Here is a 17,858-nt window from a genome sequence, read left to right on the forward strand (position 1 = left end):
TTTTATGGCTTGTGTGATAGTTTATATTTTTGTATTTTTATTTTATTGTTTTTTTATTGCAGTTTCAGTGATTTTTATTGCTTTTTTTTTTTTTGCATTGCTGCCAATTACTGTTCTTTCTTAATTTTCAGTGATTTTATTACATTTTAGCCTTTTTTGTTGATTTCTTGTTCTAGCTTTGTACTTCTGTTTCAATTTTGTATTGCTGATCAGTACTGATTTTTAGTGATTTTATTGCCTTTCAGTTTTGTGTTCTGTTGATTACTGTGTGATTGGTGATCAGTTATTGAACTTATTTATTGAATTTTCAGTTGTTGCTGTTCATTTAGTTATTCTTTTAGTGGTTCATTTAGTTGTTCAATAGTAGTCCAAAAGTTGCTCAATACCTGCTCTCTTTGTTGGGTCACTAGTGATTAGATATTTTGGTCACTAGTTGTTGACCTTTTAATAAACTCATCTCCCATCCCTAAAATAGAAGCCTGCGTAGCAGCCCCAATCCTAAAAGAATTTGTTTTACATTGACCCAAAGGTAAACCAATCTGTGAAATACACAAGTTGAGCACATGTTGCATCTGATATATTGATAAAAAAATGTTCCATCCAAAAAACCTGACAATTTCGGTGTCAAATTAATGAATCTCACAAAGGCTTGAACAGGGCACAAATTCAAAAACTGAAAACTCCCAACCCAAATTGCTGTACCCTTTCCTGCAATATCAATTTTTGATCTTCTTATATCAATACCAAGCCTGTCCTTTACCAACCTCATATCACTGAAACTTAACCCATTCGGCTTACTTTTGGAACCTGATATCGCCTCTCCTACTCTGAAAGCAGGAAAAAACATCAGGATAAACAAAAAAAAAAGTTATTACTCTAAACAATTCAATTACTTATGCAACAAAGTTAAAGTTATCGGCTTCCTGCTATCCGGCCTGCCCTCTTGACGTGCAAAGCCTTTTAAAATCTGCTTAACAACTGGAACCTTTGTAATATCAGGCCACCAAAATAACCTGAGGAAAAAGGAAATACCGGCCTTCTTACAGAATATGGTGAATGCCTAGCCTCCATTTTTTCCAAAATAAACAACAGCAAACATTCTAAATAAATCTCCCCCCTCTCTCGTTTAAAAATAGACCATGACCTCCATATTTCAGCATAAGTAGAGCATGTCCATTGACTAACTGTCAGGGAGCCGGGAGCTCCCTCCAGGGAGGTTGTCAGGATCGAGGAGGAAGCCCTCTTGAGGGAGCAAGTTCGCGGTGTCCAAAGGGTTAATCAAAAGAGTAGTCGAGATCCAGGCAAAAGTTCACAGGCAGGCAGATATCAGCAAAGTCCAAAGTCCAGGCAAAGGGTCAGAATATAAATCAGGGACAAGATATAGCAATAAAGCTTCACAGGAAACCCAGGATACTATAGGGAAAGTAGTCCTATACTTGGGCGCCATTCTGGCGTCTAGTTGGCGTTTTTATTTTGAATTTGGCACCATTGTGACGTCATTGACGCCCTTGCGCCGCGCGCCGGCGCCGCTACCCACGTGGCGGCCATGGGCGCCGCCATTTTGGGAGCGACGCCGGCAAGGAGGGACGCGCCGCCCGGAGCTCTTGGACCTGCTCCGGGCGGCGATCGTGACAGTACCCCCCCCCCTCACGGGGGGCCTCCGGACCACCAGGACTTGGCTTCTGGGGAAATTTGGAGTGGAACTCCCTCACCAGACGAGGAGCATGGACATCAGAGCGTCCTTCCCAGGAGCATTCTTCAGGGCCGAAGCCTTTCCACTTGATGAGGTACTGAAGAGAGCCCCTGGAGATCCTGGATTCAAGGATCTTCTCCACCTCATATTCTTGTTGGCCATCCACAGAGATAGTAGGAGGGGAAGGCTGGACCACGGAAAAGCGGTTGGAGGTGGCGGGTTTCACCAAGGAGACATGAAACACGTTGGGAATTCGCATCTCAGGGGGAAGCTGAAGTCTGACAGCCACAGGATTGATCACCTCCAAAATGGGAAATGGACCTACGAACCTCGGACCCAACTTAGGAGATGGTACCTTCAACCGAATGTTCCTGGAAGACAACCAGACTTTATCACCGACCTTGTAGGGAGGGGAGGGTTTACGTCTACGATCTGCAAACGACTTGTGAACCAGAGCACTCTTCTCCAGGTTTGACTTGGTTGCAGCCCAAATAGCAGACATGTGGGCTGCATGGTCATCAGCGGCCGGAACATCAGACAACACAAAGTCTTGTGGGAAGGCTAGAGGATGTAGACCATACACAGACATAAATGGGTACCTTCCAGTGGAAGCGTGGCAGGCATTGTTATGAGCAAATTCCGCCCACGGGAGGAGATCAGACCAATCATCTTGACAAAGGGAAACGTGGTTCCTCAAGAACTGTTCCAAGGCTTGGTTCACTCGCTCAGCCGCTCCATTAGTCTGGGGATGATAAGCTGAGGAGAACTGAAGATTAATACCTAGATCTTTGCACAGGGAACGCCAGAATTTAGCCGTGAATTGAGACCCTCTGTCAGAAACGATCTCAGTTGGGAAGCCATGCAGGCAAAAATGAACTGGATGAACAACTGTGACAACTCCACTGCAGATGGAAGCTTCCGTAGAGGGATGAAGTGGGCCATCTTGCTGAAGCGGTCAATGACAACCCAAATCACGGTGTTCCCACAGGAGGGAGGAAGTTCAACAATGAAGTCCATTGCCAAATGCGTCCAAGGACGAGAGGGAACAGGCAACGGCTGTAGTAACCCACTGGGGCGAGAATGGCTGGACTTGGAAGTGGCACAAACAGTACAGGCAGAGACAAAGTCTTTGACATCTTTTTGGATAGTCGGCCACCAGACTAAACGTCGAAGGAGTTCAAGAGTCTTTTCTGGACCGGGATGTCCAGCTTGCTTGGAACAGTGAGTCTGTTGAAGAATGGGCAGACGTAACTCGGAGGGGACAAACGCCATCCCAATGGGGGTATCAGGAGGAGCAGAAGATTGACCAGCCAGGATTTGATCAGCGAATAGAGGGTACAAGGAAGCGATGATCTTGACAGGAGGAATAATAGGCTCTAGTCTTTCAGGAGTACGATCCACCGGAGTGAAACTTCGAGACAGAGCATCGGCCTTCCGATTCTTGGAGCCAGGGCGAAAAGTCAAGACGAAGTTAAATCGAGAGAAGAAGAGAGACCACCTTGCTTGTCTGGGATTCAGCCTCTTGAGAGATTGGATGAATTCAAGATTCTTATGATCTGTGTAGATCGTGACTGGGATCAAGGAACCTTCAAGGAGGTGACGCCACTCTTCTAAGGCAAGCTTAACCGCCAGGAGTTCTCGATTTCCTACATCATAATTTTGCTCCGCAGGAGAGAACTTCTTAGAGAAATACCCACATGGATGCAGCTTCCCATCAGAGGGATGTCTTTGGGACAAGATAGCTCCGGCTCCAACTTCAGAAGCATCCACCTCGATGAAGAAAGGTAACTCTGGATCAGGATGGCGGAGAACCGAAGCAGAAGTGAAGGCATCCTTCAAGGATTGAAAAGCTTCAACAGCAGGTGGAGGCCAAGAGCTGGGTTTACCCCCTTTTCGGATGAGAGCAAGGATTGGAGCAATACGAGAAGAGAATCCCTTAATGAATTGCCGATAGTAGTTAGCAAAACCAATGAATCTCTGGATTGCCTTAGTACTTAGGGGTAGAGGCCACTCTTGGATTGCAGACACTTTCACAGGATCCATCTCGAAACCTTCTGGGGAGATGATATAGCCCAGAAAAGGGATCTTGGACACTTCAAACACACATTTCTCCAGTTTGGCAAAGAGAGAGTTCTTCCTCAAATGAGAGAGTACTTCCTTCACCTGAGAGCGATGGCTTGCAAGGTCCTTGGAGAAAATCAAGATGTCATCTAGGTACACGACCACAAAATTTTCCCAAGAGATCCCGGAAAATGTCGTTCACGAATTCTTGAAAGACAGCGGGGGCATTGCAGAGACCAAAGGGCATTACGAGGTACTCGTAGTGCCCATCCCGAGTGTTGAATGCTGTCTTCCATTCGTCACCTTCCCGGATGCGGATAAGGTTATACGCCCCACGGAGATCCAACTTAGTGAAGATTTTAGCCCCCTTCAGTTGGTCAAAGAGTTCAGCAATCAGGGGCAAGGGATACCGGTTCTTAACGGTGATTTTATTAAGACCCCGGTAGTCAATGCAGGGACGTAGACCTCCATCCTTCTTTTCCACGAAGAAGAATCCAGCCCCGGCAGGAGAAGTAGAAGGGCGAATAAACCCCCGCTGGAGATTCTCTTGGATATATTGCTTCATGGCAGTGGTTTCCGCTGGAGAGAGAGGATAAGTACGACCTCTAGGGGGCATGGTTCCAGGCAGAATATCGACAGGACAATCGTATTGTCGATGTGGAGGAAGGAATTCTGCAGACTTCTTACAGAATACATCAGAGAACTCCCTGTAAAAAGAGGGTAGAGTCTTCAGATCAGACATAGAGATATTCACCCTCTGGAGGGGTTCAGCAGGAAGACAATGCTTCTGGCAAAATGGGCTCCAACGGGAAATCTGTCCTGCGGACCAATCAATGGTGGGATTATGCAGGCGTAGCCAAGGGAGACCCAAAACGACTGGAACTGATGGACAGGAACGAAAGTCTTTCTTTATGCAGCGTCCCAACCTGCACAGGCAATTCACCAGTCGTCATGGAGATAAATTCAGCCACCAGGGGTCTGTCGTCAATGGCAGTGACACGAAGCGGAGTGGACAATGGGAATAAGGGAACTTCCATGTGTTTGGCGAAAAGAGCGTCCATGAAGTTCCCAGCAGCTCCAGAGTCAATGAAAGCGGAGCCGGCAATGGTCTTAGTGGCTAGGCGAATCTGTAAAGGAAAGAGAAACCTGTGAGAGTTCTCTTGAGACTTTGGAGTAGTGCCCCCTACATGAGTTACCCTGGAAATACCTCGGGGAACAGAACTCGTGGGCTTCACCGGACAAGAGTTCGCAAAATGAGACTGTCCGCCACAATACAGACATAAGCCAGCCATTCGTCTACGGAGTCTTTCTTGTTCGGAGAGACGAGCCCTTCCAACTTGCATCGGTTCCTCCGGAGGAGAAGGAGAGGCTTGAGCAGCTGGAGTTTGCAAGAGAGGTCTCTGGAAGCGAGGTGCCAACACGGGTTGAAATCGTTTACAACGCTCCCTCTCTACTTGATGCTCTCTAAGACGAGTGTCCACCTTAATGGATAGTGCAATCAGGTCTTCCAGCAGATCAGGGAACTCCCTGGAGACAAGATCATCTTTAATGCGAATAGACAGACCTTGATAGAATACGGCCTTATAGGCATCGTCATTCCAGGAAGTCTCAGCCATCAAAGTTCTAAAGTCAATAGCATAGTCACTGACACTGCGGTTTCCCTGACGGAGTTGCAGAAGGCGAGAAGGAGCATTTGTGACCCGACCCGGGGCATCAAACACCGTACGAAACGCTTGAAGAAATGCCTTGGCATTAAAAGTCAGTGGAGAATTCTTCTCCCAAAGAGATGTTGCCCACTCAAGCGGTTTGCCCACCAAACGAGACATCACATACCCCACCTTGGAACGTTCATTGGGGAAGTGCGAGGGTTGAAACTCGAACTGGATCTGGCACTGTGTAGCGAAACCTCTGCAGGCCTGTGGGTCCCCACTGAAGCGAGGAGGAGGCGAAATACGAGGCTCACCAGACGAGAAACCTGTGCTAGACGAGACGTCCGCCATGGGAGGATTTGCAGCCGCTTGGGAAGCAGGAGGCGCTGGAGGCACTTGGGAGAGAAGGGTATCGAGTGCCTGTCCTATGTGGTACTGCTGGGCTTCATATTCCTGCATGCGGGGTGCCAGTCCGCGGAGCGCTCGTCCGACATCAGGCGTAGCTTCCTCAGTAGGATCCATGGCCCAAGTATAATGTCAGGGAGCCGGGAGCTCCCTCCAGGGAGGTTGTCAGGATCGAGGAGGAAGCCCTCTTGAGGGAGCAAGTTCGCGGTGTCCAAAGGGTTAATCAAAAGAGTAGTCGAGATCCAGGCAAAAGTTCACAGGCAGGCAGATATCAGCAAAGTCCAAAGTCCAGGCAAAGGGTCAGAATATAAATCAGGGACAAGATATAGCAATAAAGCTTCACAGGAAACCCAGGATACTATAGGGAAAGTAGTCCTATACTTGGGCGCCATTCTGGCGTCTAGTTGGCGTTTTTATTTTGGCGCCATTGTGACGTCATTGACGCCCTTGCGCCGACGTCGGCGCGCTGAAGTCATCGCGCCGGTGCCGCTACCCACGTGGCGGCCATGGGCGCCGCCATTTTGGGAGCGACGCCGGCAAGGAGGGACGCGCCGCCCGGAGCTCTTGGACCTGCTCCGGGCGGCGATCGTGACACTAACAGAGTACATCAGCCACTCTCTAAATCTGATAGCGGAACTTCCATATATAATCCGGGCAAGTGTCTCCTTCCCAATCAGCATCCACCGCCAGCAATCTGAACTGATGCATCTGAAAATGAGACAAAGCATCAGTTATATAATTCTGACAACCTGGGATATGCTTTGCCCTCAACCAAACATTATGCCTTAAAGCCAAAAACACAATTTGCCTCATTACCCTCACCACTGGTACAGACTTAGCAGATAAATTATTAATAACTTGCACAACCCCCACATGATCACAAAAAAGAAGAATGCGTCTATTAAACAATAAAGAACCCCAAATGTCCAAGGCAACTAGCACTGGGAAAATTTCCAATAAAACTGAATTGGTATTGAAATTAGACTGAATCGCTGCATTCCCAACAAAGTCCTCCTGCCAACATGTCCTACCATTATACAAAGCTAAAAACTTTTGCCATACCAACAGATCTTCCTTCACATGCCTTGTCAAACGTACATGCCAATTAGGATTTTGCATCCCCGCCATTAACTGAATAAGCTGCCTATTAAAAACACGACCCATTGGAATCAGTCTAGTACCAAAATTAAGATGCCCGATTAAAGACTGCAAGTGTTTCAAAGTCACCTTCTTAGCCAACAATGCACTCGCAATCAAACTCTTAAGCTTAACTAATTTATCCAAGGGCAACCTAAATTCCATCATCAGTGTATCAATTTCTATACCCAGAAATTGCAATGAACAGATAGGCATAACTGTTTTTTCCTTAGCAATAGGAACACCAAAAATTCTGGCTATATACATAAACGTATTCAAAAGGACACTGTATGTGTTGGAACCCTTTGAGCCAATAAAAAGAAAATCATCAAGACTAGACAAAACTAGATCCGGATCTGTAGCGGTGACTAAGTATGGTTCATTCGAGGCTGTTAATCCTGGTGGAACCCCCGCCACAGGTGTGTCAAATTCAGAGCTCCAACGGTTCACTCAGGAAATCAGCCAATTAGCAGAACTTGCTGCAAAGTGTTTTATTCACGACATGTTTCGGGCTAAACAGCCCTTTATCAAACACTTGATAAAGGGCTGTTTAGCCCGAAACATGTCGTGAATAAAACACTTTGCAGCAAGTTCTGCTAATTGGCTGATTTCCTGAGTGAACCGTTGGAGCTTTCAAACTAGATCCGGACTCAAATTTGACCACCCACTCAATGAAAGTGGCAAAAATTTCAAAATAACGTCAAGAAATGGCACATCCCATGGGAAGGCACTTATCATAAAAATATTCACCCTGGAAATAAAAAAAACCTAACAAAAAATAAGAATTCGGATGAATGGGCAGCAACCTAAATGCAGATTCTAATGTCCGTCTTTGCTAACAATACGCCTTGACCACATAGCCACACCAAATGAATAGCCTTATCAAAAGATGAATACTGAACTGAACATAATTCAGATGCTATCCCATCATTCACCGATAGGCCTTTTGGATACAACAAATGATGTATAAGACGAAAATCACCAGATTCCTTTTTAGGAAAAACATCCAAAGGAGAAATCCTCATATTATAAAAAGCTAGCTCCTTAAAGGGACCAGCAATCCTATTCTTAGATAACTCTTTAAGTAATTTCTCACGAACAACCTCAGGATGAGAACCTGATCTTAAATTATCAACAATAACTGGCGACCATTTTCTTTTATCAAAAGAAATAAGAAAACCTTAAGCAAATTCTGTCCGAATTAACTCTGCTTTCTGTCTGTCTGGGTAAATTCTTAAAAATGGAAGCTTTGCGTGAAGGTTCACAGGCGTTGTCTCCTTGAATGCCCGACTCCTTTGGCTACGGCCTACGCCCATCTTCTGACAAAAACTATTTTCATAAATAAACCATGCCACTCCCCGATAGCACCTGTAAACCTCCAATATGATGTAAGCATCCAATACAAATAAGAAAACCTTTAGCAAATCCTGTCCGAACTGACTGCTTTCTGTCTGTCTGGGTAAATTCTAAAATATGGAAGCATTGTGTGAAGGTTCAGCGGCGTTGTCTCCTCTAAAGCCCGACTCCTTTGGCTACGGTCATCTTCTAACAAAAACGATCTTCATAAATAAACCATGCCACTCCCCCATAGCACCTGTCTTGAGAAAAAGCCAGAGTTCAGGTCTAATGCCCATGTTTAGGCCGAAAAGAGAGGAAACTTTGGCCCACAACAAGCAGGCACCAAAGGCATAACGGGACAACAAGGGTTTAGTTAGTTCTTCACTGCTGCAGGGGAACCACCGCAAGAAATCTGTCAGTCCCGTATGCTCCCCTAGTCCAGGTTACAGTGGCCGCCGTCAGAACCGACGCTCTCCCAGCTAAAGTGCTCTGGAAGCAGCAGAGCCACTTGCAACAGCGTTCCACCACTCACCTACAGCCTCAGCTGTGGCATCATTATGTCCTCTTGATCCGGAGGCAAAGAAGCTGGCCAGCTATGCCGATTCTCAGGAGCTGTGACATCGGTCCGGAGCGATGCTGACTTGATCCGCTTCTTCTTTCCTTTTGAAAAGCTGGCAGATCCTTTCGCCGCAACCGGTAATCTTGTTTTCTTGGAAGGCTGCCCACTGATTGGCCGACTCCGGAGGCATTTGTCATCTGAATCACATCGCAAGAAAATCCTCTGTAATGGTGGCCATAGACACACAGATCCTATCGTAAGAATCGAGGATTCGTACGATTTTCGGATTGTGTGTGGCGTGTGCCGACATCTTTCGTCCGGCGGAGATCAGTCGTTTGGTCGATCGGTCAGGTTTGATTTTGACCCGACCGATCCCGCCGGAGCCCATGGCACATCGTAATCGGATCATTTCGGCCATAAGTGGCCGAACAATCAGATTACCCCGATATAGCCATGCTTGTTAATGGCATATCGGGGAAAGATCCGCTCGTTTGGCGATGTTGCCAAACAAGCGGATCTTTGAGTCTATGGTCACCTTAAATCTTCTTTCTCCACCCTCGATTTCAGCCACTTCAAAACATCCTCCGCACGAAGATCCGGCACCTTACAAGAGGACCCTGTAGCGGAAAATCTTGACAGCATGCTGAATATGCCTCCAAGCCAGCTCACACAGAATGAAAAGGTAAACTTGCAACCGTCTTTTTTTATACCTGCAGGCAGCCCACATGTGACCAAGGAAAACCACCATCAGCACATACTAAAAACGAACTTAAACTGTCAAACCGGCAACCATTACAGCACATTAACCCTGTGTGTGACAGCAACCTTCCCATGGACTATCAAAGTTTAAACGACTTTGATAATAGCAGTTGCATCCTCCTCAGCTCAGTCTGCTGCGCAGCGGAGGGACTCAGGGAGAAGGGAGTCCTCAACAGGGAGGGAGTCCTGTGATAAAAAGTACACTTCTCCACCAGCTCGTAGAAGATCCCAGAGCCCGTACAGTCCAGGACGAAGGTGAGTGGCCTAAAAAGTGTTTGTTTTTGATGAAGCAACAGAAACATAATCAAGACCTTTCCAACAGGTGTTAAACTCCTAACATCCCATCTGATGTGATGAATGTAGTCACCTCCAAAAGATTAGGCACATTATCACATACCCTTCATTATAAACTATACCTTCATTAATTCAAGGGCATCAGGGCTTTCATGCAAACATTATAAAGTATGTATCAGGAGCTGTAGTTTTAAAACATCTGATTTTATACAGTTACTACACTTTGTATGCAAAAAATACATATAGCCTTGTCAGGAGTAGTATGGTGATACTACTCCTGACAAGGCTATATGCATTTTTTTTGTGTACAAAGAAAGTTTCTGTGGCTCTCAATCATCCCTCTAAATTCCTATAGGCAGCTTATGAAAAAAGATAGTGTAGTAACTGTATAAATACAATTGGATAACAATCCATAATCAGCGATTTGCAAGAAATGTTTTATGCTGGTGGTTGCTATAGTACACTACTGTAGATCTGGCCTGAACTTTTGCAACTCTTATTACAACCCCCCTATATCTAATAAAAGGCACAGAATTAACCCATGTCCTAGGGTTACTATAACACTTGAGAATGTAGTATCTCATCTAATAAATCCATGTTACAGGGCTGAACCCATTTAATTTTCATCACTTCTGCACTTCTAGGTGTTTTTTTCTAAATGTGTCCCTGCATTTTAAGGGATATGGTAACCACACCTTTTGGAGTACAGTGTAGTAACCGATAAGATGCTTTTGAACAGGTGACCAGTGAATGCTGCTAATTGGTTGCTGTTGGTGACTAGAAATATAGCAAACTTTGCACCTTTTATTGCATATTCTCACATGTGCCTAATGTGGTGAGTGAAAGCAAATAATTATATGGAAGTATACATTTATTGTATTATTTTTGATACATTTGTGATATTAATCCACCAACCTCAATTTCCTGTCCCCTGCTCTCTTCTCTTTAGGGATGTAGTGTTTAATACTATACATTTTAGTGATTAGAGTTGTGGCTGATCACTAAAAGAACATGTGCAATTTATTATTTGTGAACAAATGTTTCCCCTTTTTCTTGTATGTGTGTGTCCATATTAAAACACAGTTCTACAAAAGAAAAATGTAGTTACTTTAACATATATGTAAAGCTTAACCACTTAGGTCATGCAATCCCTTAGTGTCAGGCGTATCAATGGGGAAAGTTCAACATTTAATATATACATCTCTAAATATTCCATAGGAATGAATAGAGTATGGTGGGGTTAAATCTAATTCCACACTGGTAGGTATGCAACGACTCCCTATGGCCCCATACACCAATTAGTGTATTTTTCAGAGGTGGCCATGGATGTTAAGATTTTTTTTTTTTAAAGATTTTTTTTTGTTATCGTAAGACCAAGCTTATCCTAAATCGATCATTTAAATATAGAATTTGTCCATCAACTGAAACGACCATTTCAAGCGATATCTTCTAGTTGAAGCTGTGAAAACTGTGGGTAGCTGCCTGCTTTGTCCTGCAAACAAAGATTAGAATATTTATCAGTTTGTACTTCTGAGTCTGTCTGGTTAGTGTGAACTATGTGAATAAGTTCAAGGCCTAATGCCGTGTGATAGCTAAGAAGGTATACTCCAGATCCTTCCAGTACAAAGAAAGTGGTAGTAAGTTGCTTGTCTTTATAGCGGACTTCACAGTCACATTTTCCAACTGTGGGCAGTGGAGTTTGAGACCCATAAGGAAAGATTTTGGTTTGTACAGGTTCCAAAACAGGTGGCCTTTTCAATTAGTTGTATGTATGGGTGTCAATGATGTTAACAGAAGCGCCTGTATCAATGTTAAAGGCAGTTGCAGTATCAAGTAAGTACATTGTTATGGTAGGAGAGTGCACAGGTTGTTTATTAGATGTGATAAACACAAAGTCATCATGGATGGGTGGTGGATTATCTTCTGAATTTTGCTGTATATATTTGATCTAAGCTGGCTTGTGTGTGCCTGATGTATATTGAGATACTGTGGGGACAGCACAACATACTGAAGCAAAGTGATTAATTTTTCCACATCTGGCACATGTCTGGCCCATAGCAGGGCAGGCACCTTTGTGAGGAAAGTTTCTTCCACAGTGATAGCATTTCTTTAGTGAATCTATCCCTTTGTGGGTTTTGCTAGTGTGTTCAAGGTGACACCTGTTCATCCGTGCCTTTTTCTATGGAAGTGGCTTGTTTCTCTGTGATCTCAAGAGCACTAGCCATTTTGAGTAGGTCTTGCAAGGTGCAATCATCCTGTAGTGCTTTGCATCTTATCTTGGAAGAAGTGCTTGATACAATAATGTGTGTTGTAATTTCATCATCAAAATCAGTAAAAGAAAAGCTTTGAGCTAATTCTCTTAATCCTGTGACAAATGTATCCGTAGTCTCTTGGGGTAGTTGTTTTGCAATTCTGAATTTGTATCTTTCATATCTGACATTTGGTTTAGGGCTGAAGTAGTCAGAGAGAGGTTTTGGAGAATTTAGTGTAATTGTCAGTGCTGTCAGTAGGCAGGGTGCAATAAATATCATATACTGCAGAGCCAGCATAAAGACTTAACAGGGCTTTCTTTCTTTTATCCTCATTTATAGCCACAGCCTCCATGAGATTTTCAAAATGAAGTAACTATTTTTTCTAGTTTTGTGCTAGATTATTTGCATCAGACATGTCAAAGCTGGGGAATATGTATAGCTGTATAATATAAAGATATGGGCATGCACACCAAATGATTAATCATATAAACCAGATAATTGTGCAGTAAAAAATTTTTTAATGTTTAAAACATAACGGTAATAAACAACATCAATTAATGAAGGTAAATATTCAGTAAATCAGCATACATACATACCACACCACTGGTAGTTTTGGTTAGATATAGAAAAGCGGATACACAGACCCCCAAAAAAGAGAACACCCCGACGTTTCGGCTTTCGCCTTTATCAAGGGGTATTCTGACCTTCATGTTTCAAATGGCTTTAAATACCTTAGCGTTTCCTATTCTTAGCGTTCGATCGCACGCGCGCTCTAATGTCGCCCCTTAGTGACGTCACTTCCGCATCCCTCGTGTTACTGGACAATGCGTCCACACACAGGAAGCGGATATAGATGCTGAACCGCATCTTGGAGCGCAAGCGCATGTGATAAGTGATCGGCTTCCCTAGCAACTCATCTTCTCAACGTCCAATACAGAACTATGCATTCCTATACGATCTCACATTTATTGCGGAACACTACCATATTTCTACTGGATATAAAGCCATTGAATTCCTATATGCAGAAAAAAAGACAGTGGTGATTAAATTCATTATTCATCCAACATTTCAAATCACATATAGATCTAATAATAGAATTCATCAGACATACCAATGTAAATATATAAGGACAATTTATCAATCTTAATGGGTTAATTCATCATAAAAAAAGTGAATAGTCTAAGTGAATAAAAAATTCATACATTATAAAACATCAATCCATGAAAAAGTGCTAGCGCATTAAATATTGATTGCCATAAAAAAAAACTCCCAGTGTATCTCATATATCTAGCATATAGTGCTATATAGCGACAAGTATCCATAATAAAATTTATATTTAGCTTGTCAATATTACTGTGCAAAAAAATTTTTTTATAATCAATACAGTCAACTAAGGACTAGTATTAAATCAATTAACGTTGAGAAGATGAGTTGCTAGGGAAGCCGATCACTTATCACATGCGCTTGCGCTCCAAGATGCGGTTCAGCATCTATATCCGCTTCCTGTGTGTGGACGCATTGTCCAGTAACACGAGGGATGCGGAAGTGACGTCACTAAGGGGCGACATTAGAGCGCGCGTGCGATCGAACGCTAAGAATAGGAAACGCTAAGGTATTTAAAGCCATTTGAAACATGAAGGTCAGAATACCCCTTGATAAAGGCGAAAGCCGAAACGTCGGGGTGTTCTCTTTTTTGGGGGTCTGTGTATCCGCTTTTCTATATCTAACCAAAACTACCAGTGGTGTGGTATGTATGTATGCTGATTTACTGAATATTTACCTTCATTAATTGATGTTGTTTATTACCGTTATGTTTTAAACATTAAAAAAATTTTTACTGCACAATTATCTGGTTTATATGATTAATCATTTGGTGTGCATGCCCATATCTTTATATTATATATGCTATAAAAACTAATGGAGTTTTTAGGGCTTTTGCACCCGCAATCATTATTTTTGATTTATTGTTAGAGTGCCCTCCTCATCCCTATATTTATATGCTTTTTCCATAGGAGTGAGCACCTAAGATGTCTTTTTTGGACATTGGTACACTGACAGCGAGGAAAGCGGATACACTGGCCTATACTCAGGCTGAGGTTAATGACATTATTGCCAAATATTCCTCTAATTCTATTAATTTTGCCTCAGATAACAGCGCTCTGACACAGAGATTGGAATTTTTATCCAAAAAGGAAGTGAATTTGCAATTGCACTCAGATACCCTGATAGAGTATTTGAAGGTCAAAAGGATCCCAAGGGGTTTACGATTGGGTATTAAACCCACAATTTGCAAAGAGGATCAGTCCTTTTGTAAAAACTGGGACAGGATCTTGAATAAATGTAGTCTTGATTTGATGACGTTGACTATTGAAGGTATACAAGTTAAATTATCCAAGTTAAGATCTGATATTATAGAGGTTAATCAGAAGCTGCAAAGTATATCAGGAGAGGTTAACCTACCAGAATTGAAAGAGAAATTGATAGATACCTTGGATAAATATAAATCAGACTTATTGAAGATCAAATTGGACAAATTTAAAAGAGATACCGTGGACTACCAGGAGGATAGGGTATATAATTGGAGGAGACCATTCTTTAGACAAAGAAATAGGAGTGAAACAAGGTCCATAGGTAGTGATAGTGGCAGCAGTGTTGGAAATTCGAGTGCATCCTCGGTTCCTTTTTTAGACAGAGGTCAAGGAGGAGAACGAGAAGGGGGAGAAGGAGCCACAGCAAGAAAGGGAATAAAGAACACAACGCCATTGCAAATTACGACCAGGAAGAAAAGAAAATAGTGGTCAACATTAGTAGTAGACCACTGACAGAAACAGAAATGTGTGTCTTAAGTAAAGGTTTAGGGTATGTACCAACTAACCCGGGAGATAAGTTACAACTAGATATCGAATTACATTCATTTTTTAGAACTCTAAGATTAAAAGCTTTCTTTTCGCAGGATCAATCTTCTGACACCATGCCACCGGACTTGGATGAGGATATGGTGGACACACCGGCTGATATACCGAATTCCACGTGGTATGATGTCACAAGATGCAGACCTAAGAGTAAGTTCACTCCACCTATGAATAACCACTGTGTAGAGACGTTTGTTAAAGCTGTAGAATGTGACATTAATAAGCTAAAATGGCCAGGGAATAACAGGAATAACAATCTGAGTAGATGCGAGAAAGAGGCCTTAGTAAATCTTAACAAGGATAACACCATCACTATCAAACCGGCCGATAAGGGCGGAGCTATAGTTGTTATGGATACAGACTACTATAGGAAGGTAGCATTAACACAATTACAGGATAGAAACCATTATAAGGCATTAGATGGTAATCCGACATCCAGTATTAAATGTGAGATTGACAGCTTCCTACAAGAGAAAGAAAAGAATGGTATGATTAATGCTAAACTGAGGAAATACTTACAGGTTGATAATCCAATTATCCCAGCATTTTATCTCCTTCCAAAAATACATAAGGATGCTTTGAGGCCCCCTGGGAGACCGATTGTTGCAGGAATGTCATCTGTATTCCAACCGATGGCTATCCTATTGGATGATGTTTTGAACCCTATAGTGACACGTACCAAATCCTATGTAAGGGATACCACGGACTTCATCAATAAGATTAATACGATACATTGTACTAATGACAATATACTATTATGTACGATGGACGTGGCATCCCTTTACACATCAATTCCACATGATTTGGGTATTGACACAGTGAAACGCAATATACAAGAGTTACAGCTTCCAACAGGTGTTGACAGCATGTTGTTACAATTTCTCGAATGGGTCTTGAAGAAAAACTACTTTGTCTTTGAGAATAAATATTATGAACAAAGCCAAGGCACATCGATGGGATCAAATGTGGCTCCTGCTTATGCCAATTTATTTATGGCAAGATTCGAAGATGAATTTGTATATACGAGCACATTTTGGCCCTCGATCTGTACTTGGCTACGCTATATAGATGACCTATTCTTTATATGGCAGGATACTGAAGAAAAACTACAGTCTTTCTGTGAATATTTGAATACCAGGCTCCCTACTATCAAATTCACCCTTGAATTTGATAAGACTGAGATACACTTCCTTGATGTGAAAGTTGAGGTGAGAGATGGCAAATTTGAAACAGATATTTATAGGAAACCAACAGACAAAATAACATACTTGGATCCTAAGAGTTTTCATCCACCTACCACTGTGAGTGGGTTACCCTATAGCCAACTCTTAAGAGTTAAACGGATTGTGAGTACGGATAGTGTATTTGAGGAACGAGCAGATGAAATGATGAATAACTTTGTGAAAAGAGGTTATAAACAGGAGATGCTAGAAGACATCAAACAAAGAGTTAGAGAAGTCGATAGAGCAGATTTGCTGGTCAAAAAAAAGGCAAGGAAAATTGATAGATTACCATTTGTCAGTACATTTAGTTCACAATCGAAACAGGTCAGGAGGATAATGTACAGACATTGGCATCTGTTACAGATGGATCAAAAATTGAAACCTTGGACAACGAACCCACCTATAATGGCGTATAAACGACCACCCAATTTAAGAGATCGTCTAGTGCATGCTGTACAGGAACCAATGAAGAAACAAGGTACATGGTTAAGCGATACAAAGGGCATGTATAGATGCGGTAGATGTGTGAACTGCAACTTCAGTATAAGATCTGATAAGTTCTACCATCCAAAGACAGGGAAGGAATACGCAATAGGTGATTATATTAACTGCCAGACTGACTTTGTGATATACCTTTTAAAATGCCCGTGTGGCAAAATATATGTTGGTGAGACGACCAGGACTTTGACAACAAGAATAGGAGAACATAGGAGTGACATTAGGTTGAATAAAATCACATCACCAGTAGCAAGACACTTTATGGCAGAAAGACATCAAGTCAGCCAGTTAAGATTTATGGGCATTGAGAGAGTTATGACACCGAAACGAGGAGGGGATAGAGAGATACTCCTTAAACAAAGAGAACTTAAATGGATATACAAACTGAATGCACTGTCACCAGATGGGCTAAATGAGGATAGGGAATTTTCTGTTTTTCTATGATTATTATTTTTTGGCATAGTGATGTTATTGCCTCAGCCTGGGTATGACAAAGGGGAGTAACACACTAATTGTTATTCTGGTTTTTAAGAAAGCATTTTATATATTTGTGTTAATTTTGCAGAAAACAGACATGTGGGATAAGATGACCATGAAAGAAAATGTAAAGCCCTGCATCTGAAATATAAACATATTTGGACTAAGGGAAAATTTGGAGGATATATGCTCCGTGATATGGACAAATCTGAGATACGGATCACCTGATTATGTCTGAATATTAAAGATGGTTAAGAGGAGAAGCTTTATGTTTATATATGTGTAGGACAATATTGATATCGAATGGGCACTTGTGAACGAGATGGTCTAGGATAATATTATTATGATAATGAGTAAAAAGTAATCACTGATATGAAAGAATGAGATTGGTCTTTCATAATTTTTTTAAAAAAATTTTTTTGTATATTTATTAGCACTCAACACTATATGAATTTATTGTAGAATAGGTTTATTAATTTATATATTTACATTTATTGATTAATTGATTTAATACTAGTCCTTAGTTGACTGTATTGATTATAAAAAAATTTTTTTGCACAGTAATATTGACAAGCTAAATATAAATTTTATTATGGATACT

General features: G+C 42.2%; 1 protein-coding gene across 3 annotated transcripts; it reads left to right on the plus strand.

Annotated features, from left to right (window-relative positions):
* The first annotated feature begins 15,130 nt into the window (after positions 1 to 15,130).
* On the plus strand, positions 15,131 to 17,635 carry LOC108704076. 3 transcript variants are annotated; one of them, XM_041567599.1, is made up of 3 exons: positions 15,131 to 15,209; positions 16,151 to 16,760; positions 17,346 to 17,635. In XM_041567599.1, the coding sequence occupies exons 1-3, from the start codon at positions 15,135 to 15,137 to the stop codon at positions 17,363 to 17,365; spliced, it is 705 nt and encodes a 234-aa protein (XP_041423533.1). In that variant the 5' UTR covers positions 15,131 to 15,134; the 3' UTR covers positions 17,366 to 17,635. The 3 variants fall into 3 exon arrangements, with proteins under 3 accessions (XP_041423533.1, XP_041423532.1, XP_041423531.1); XM_041567598.1 differs by lacking the exon at positions 15,131 to 15,209 and having other exon boundaries at positions 15,649 to 16,267; positions 16,646 to 16,760; XM_041567597.1 differs by lacking the exon at positions 15,131 to 15,209 and having other exon boundaries at positions 15,649 to 16,760.
* The last annotated feature ends 223 nt before the right edge of the window (positions 17,636 to 17,858 follow it).

The sequence above is a fragment of the Xenopus laevis genome, chromosome 6S (genome assembly GCF_017654675.1).
Source record: "Xenopus laevis strain J_2021 chromosome 6S, Xenopus_laevis_v10.1, whole genome shotgun sequence".
In the NCBI taxonomy this organism is placed as follows: Eukaryota; Metazoa; Chordata; class Amphibia; order Anura; family Pipidae; genus Xenopus; species Xenopus laevis.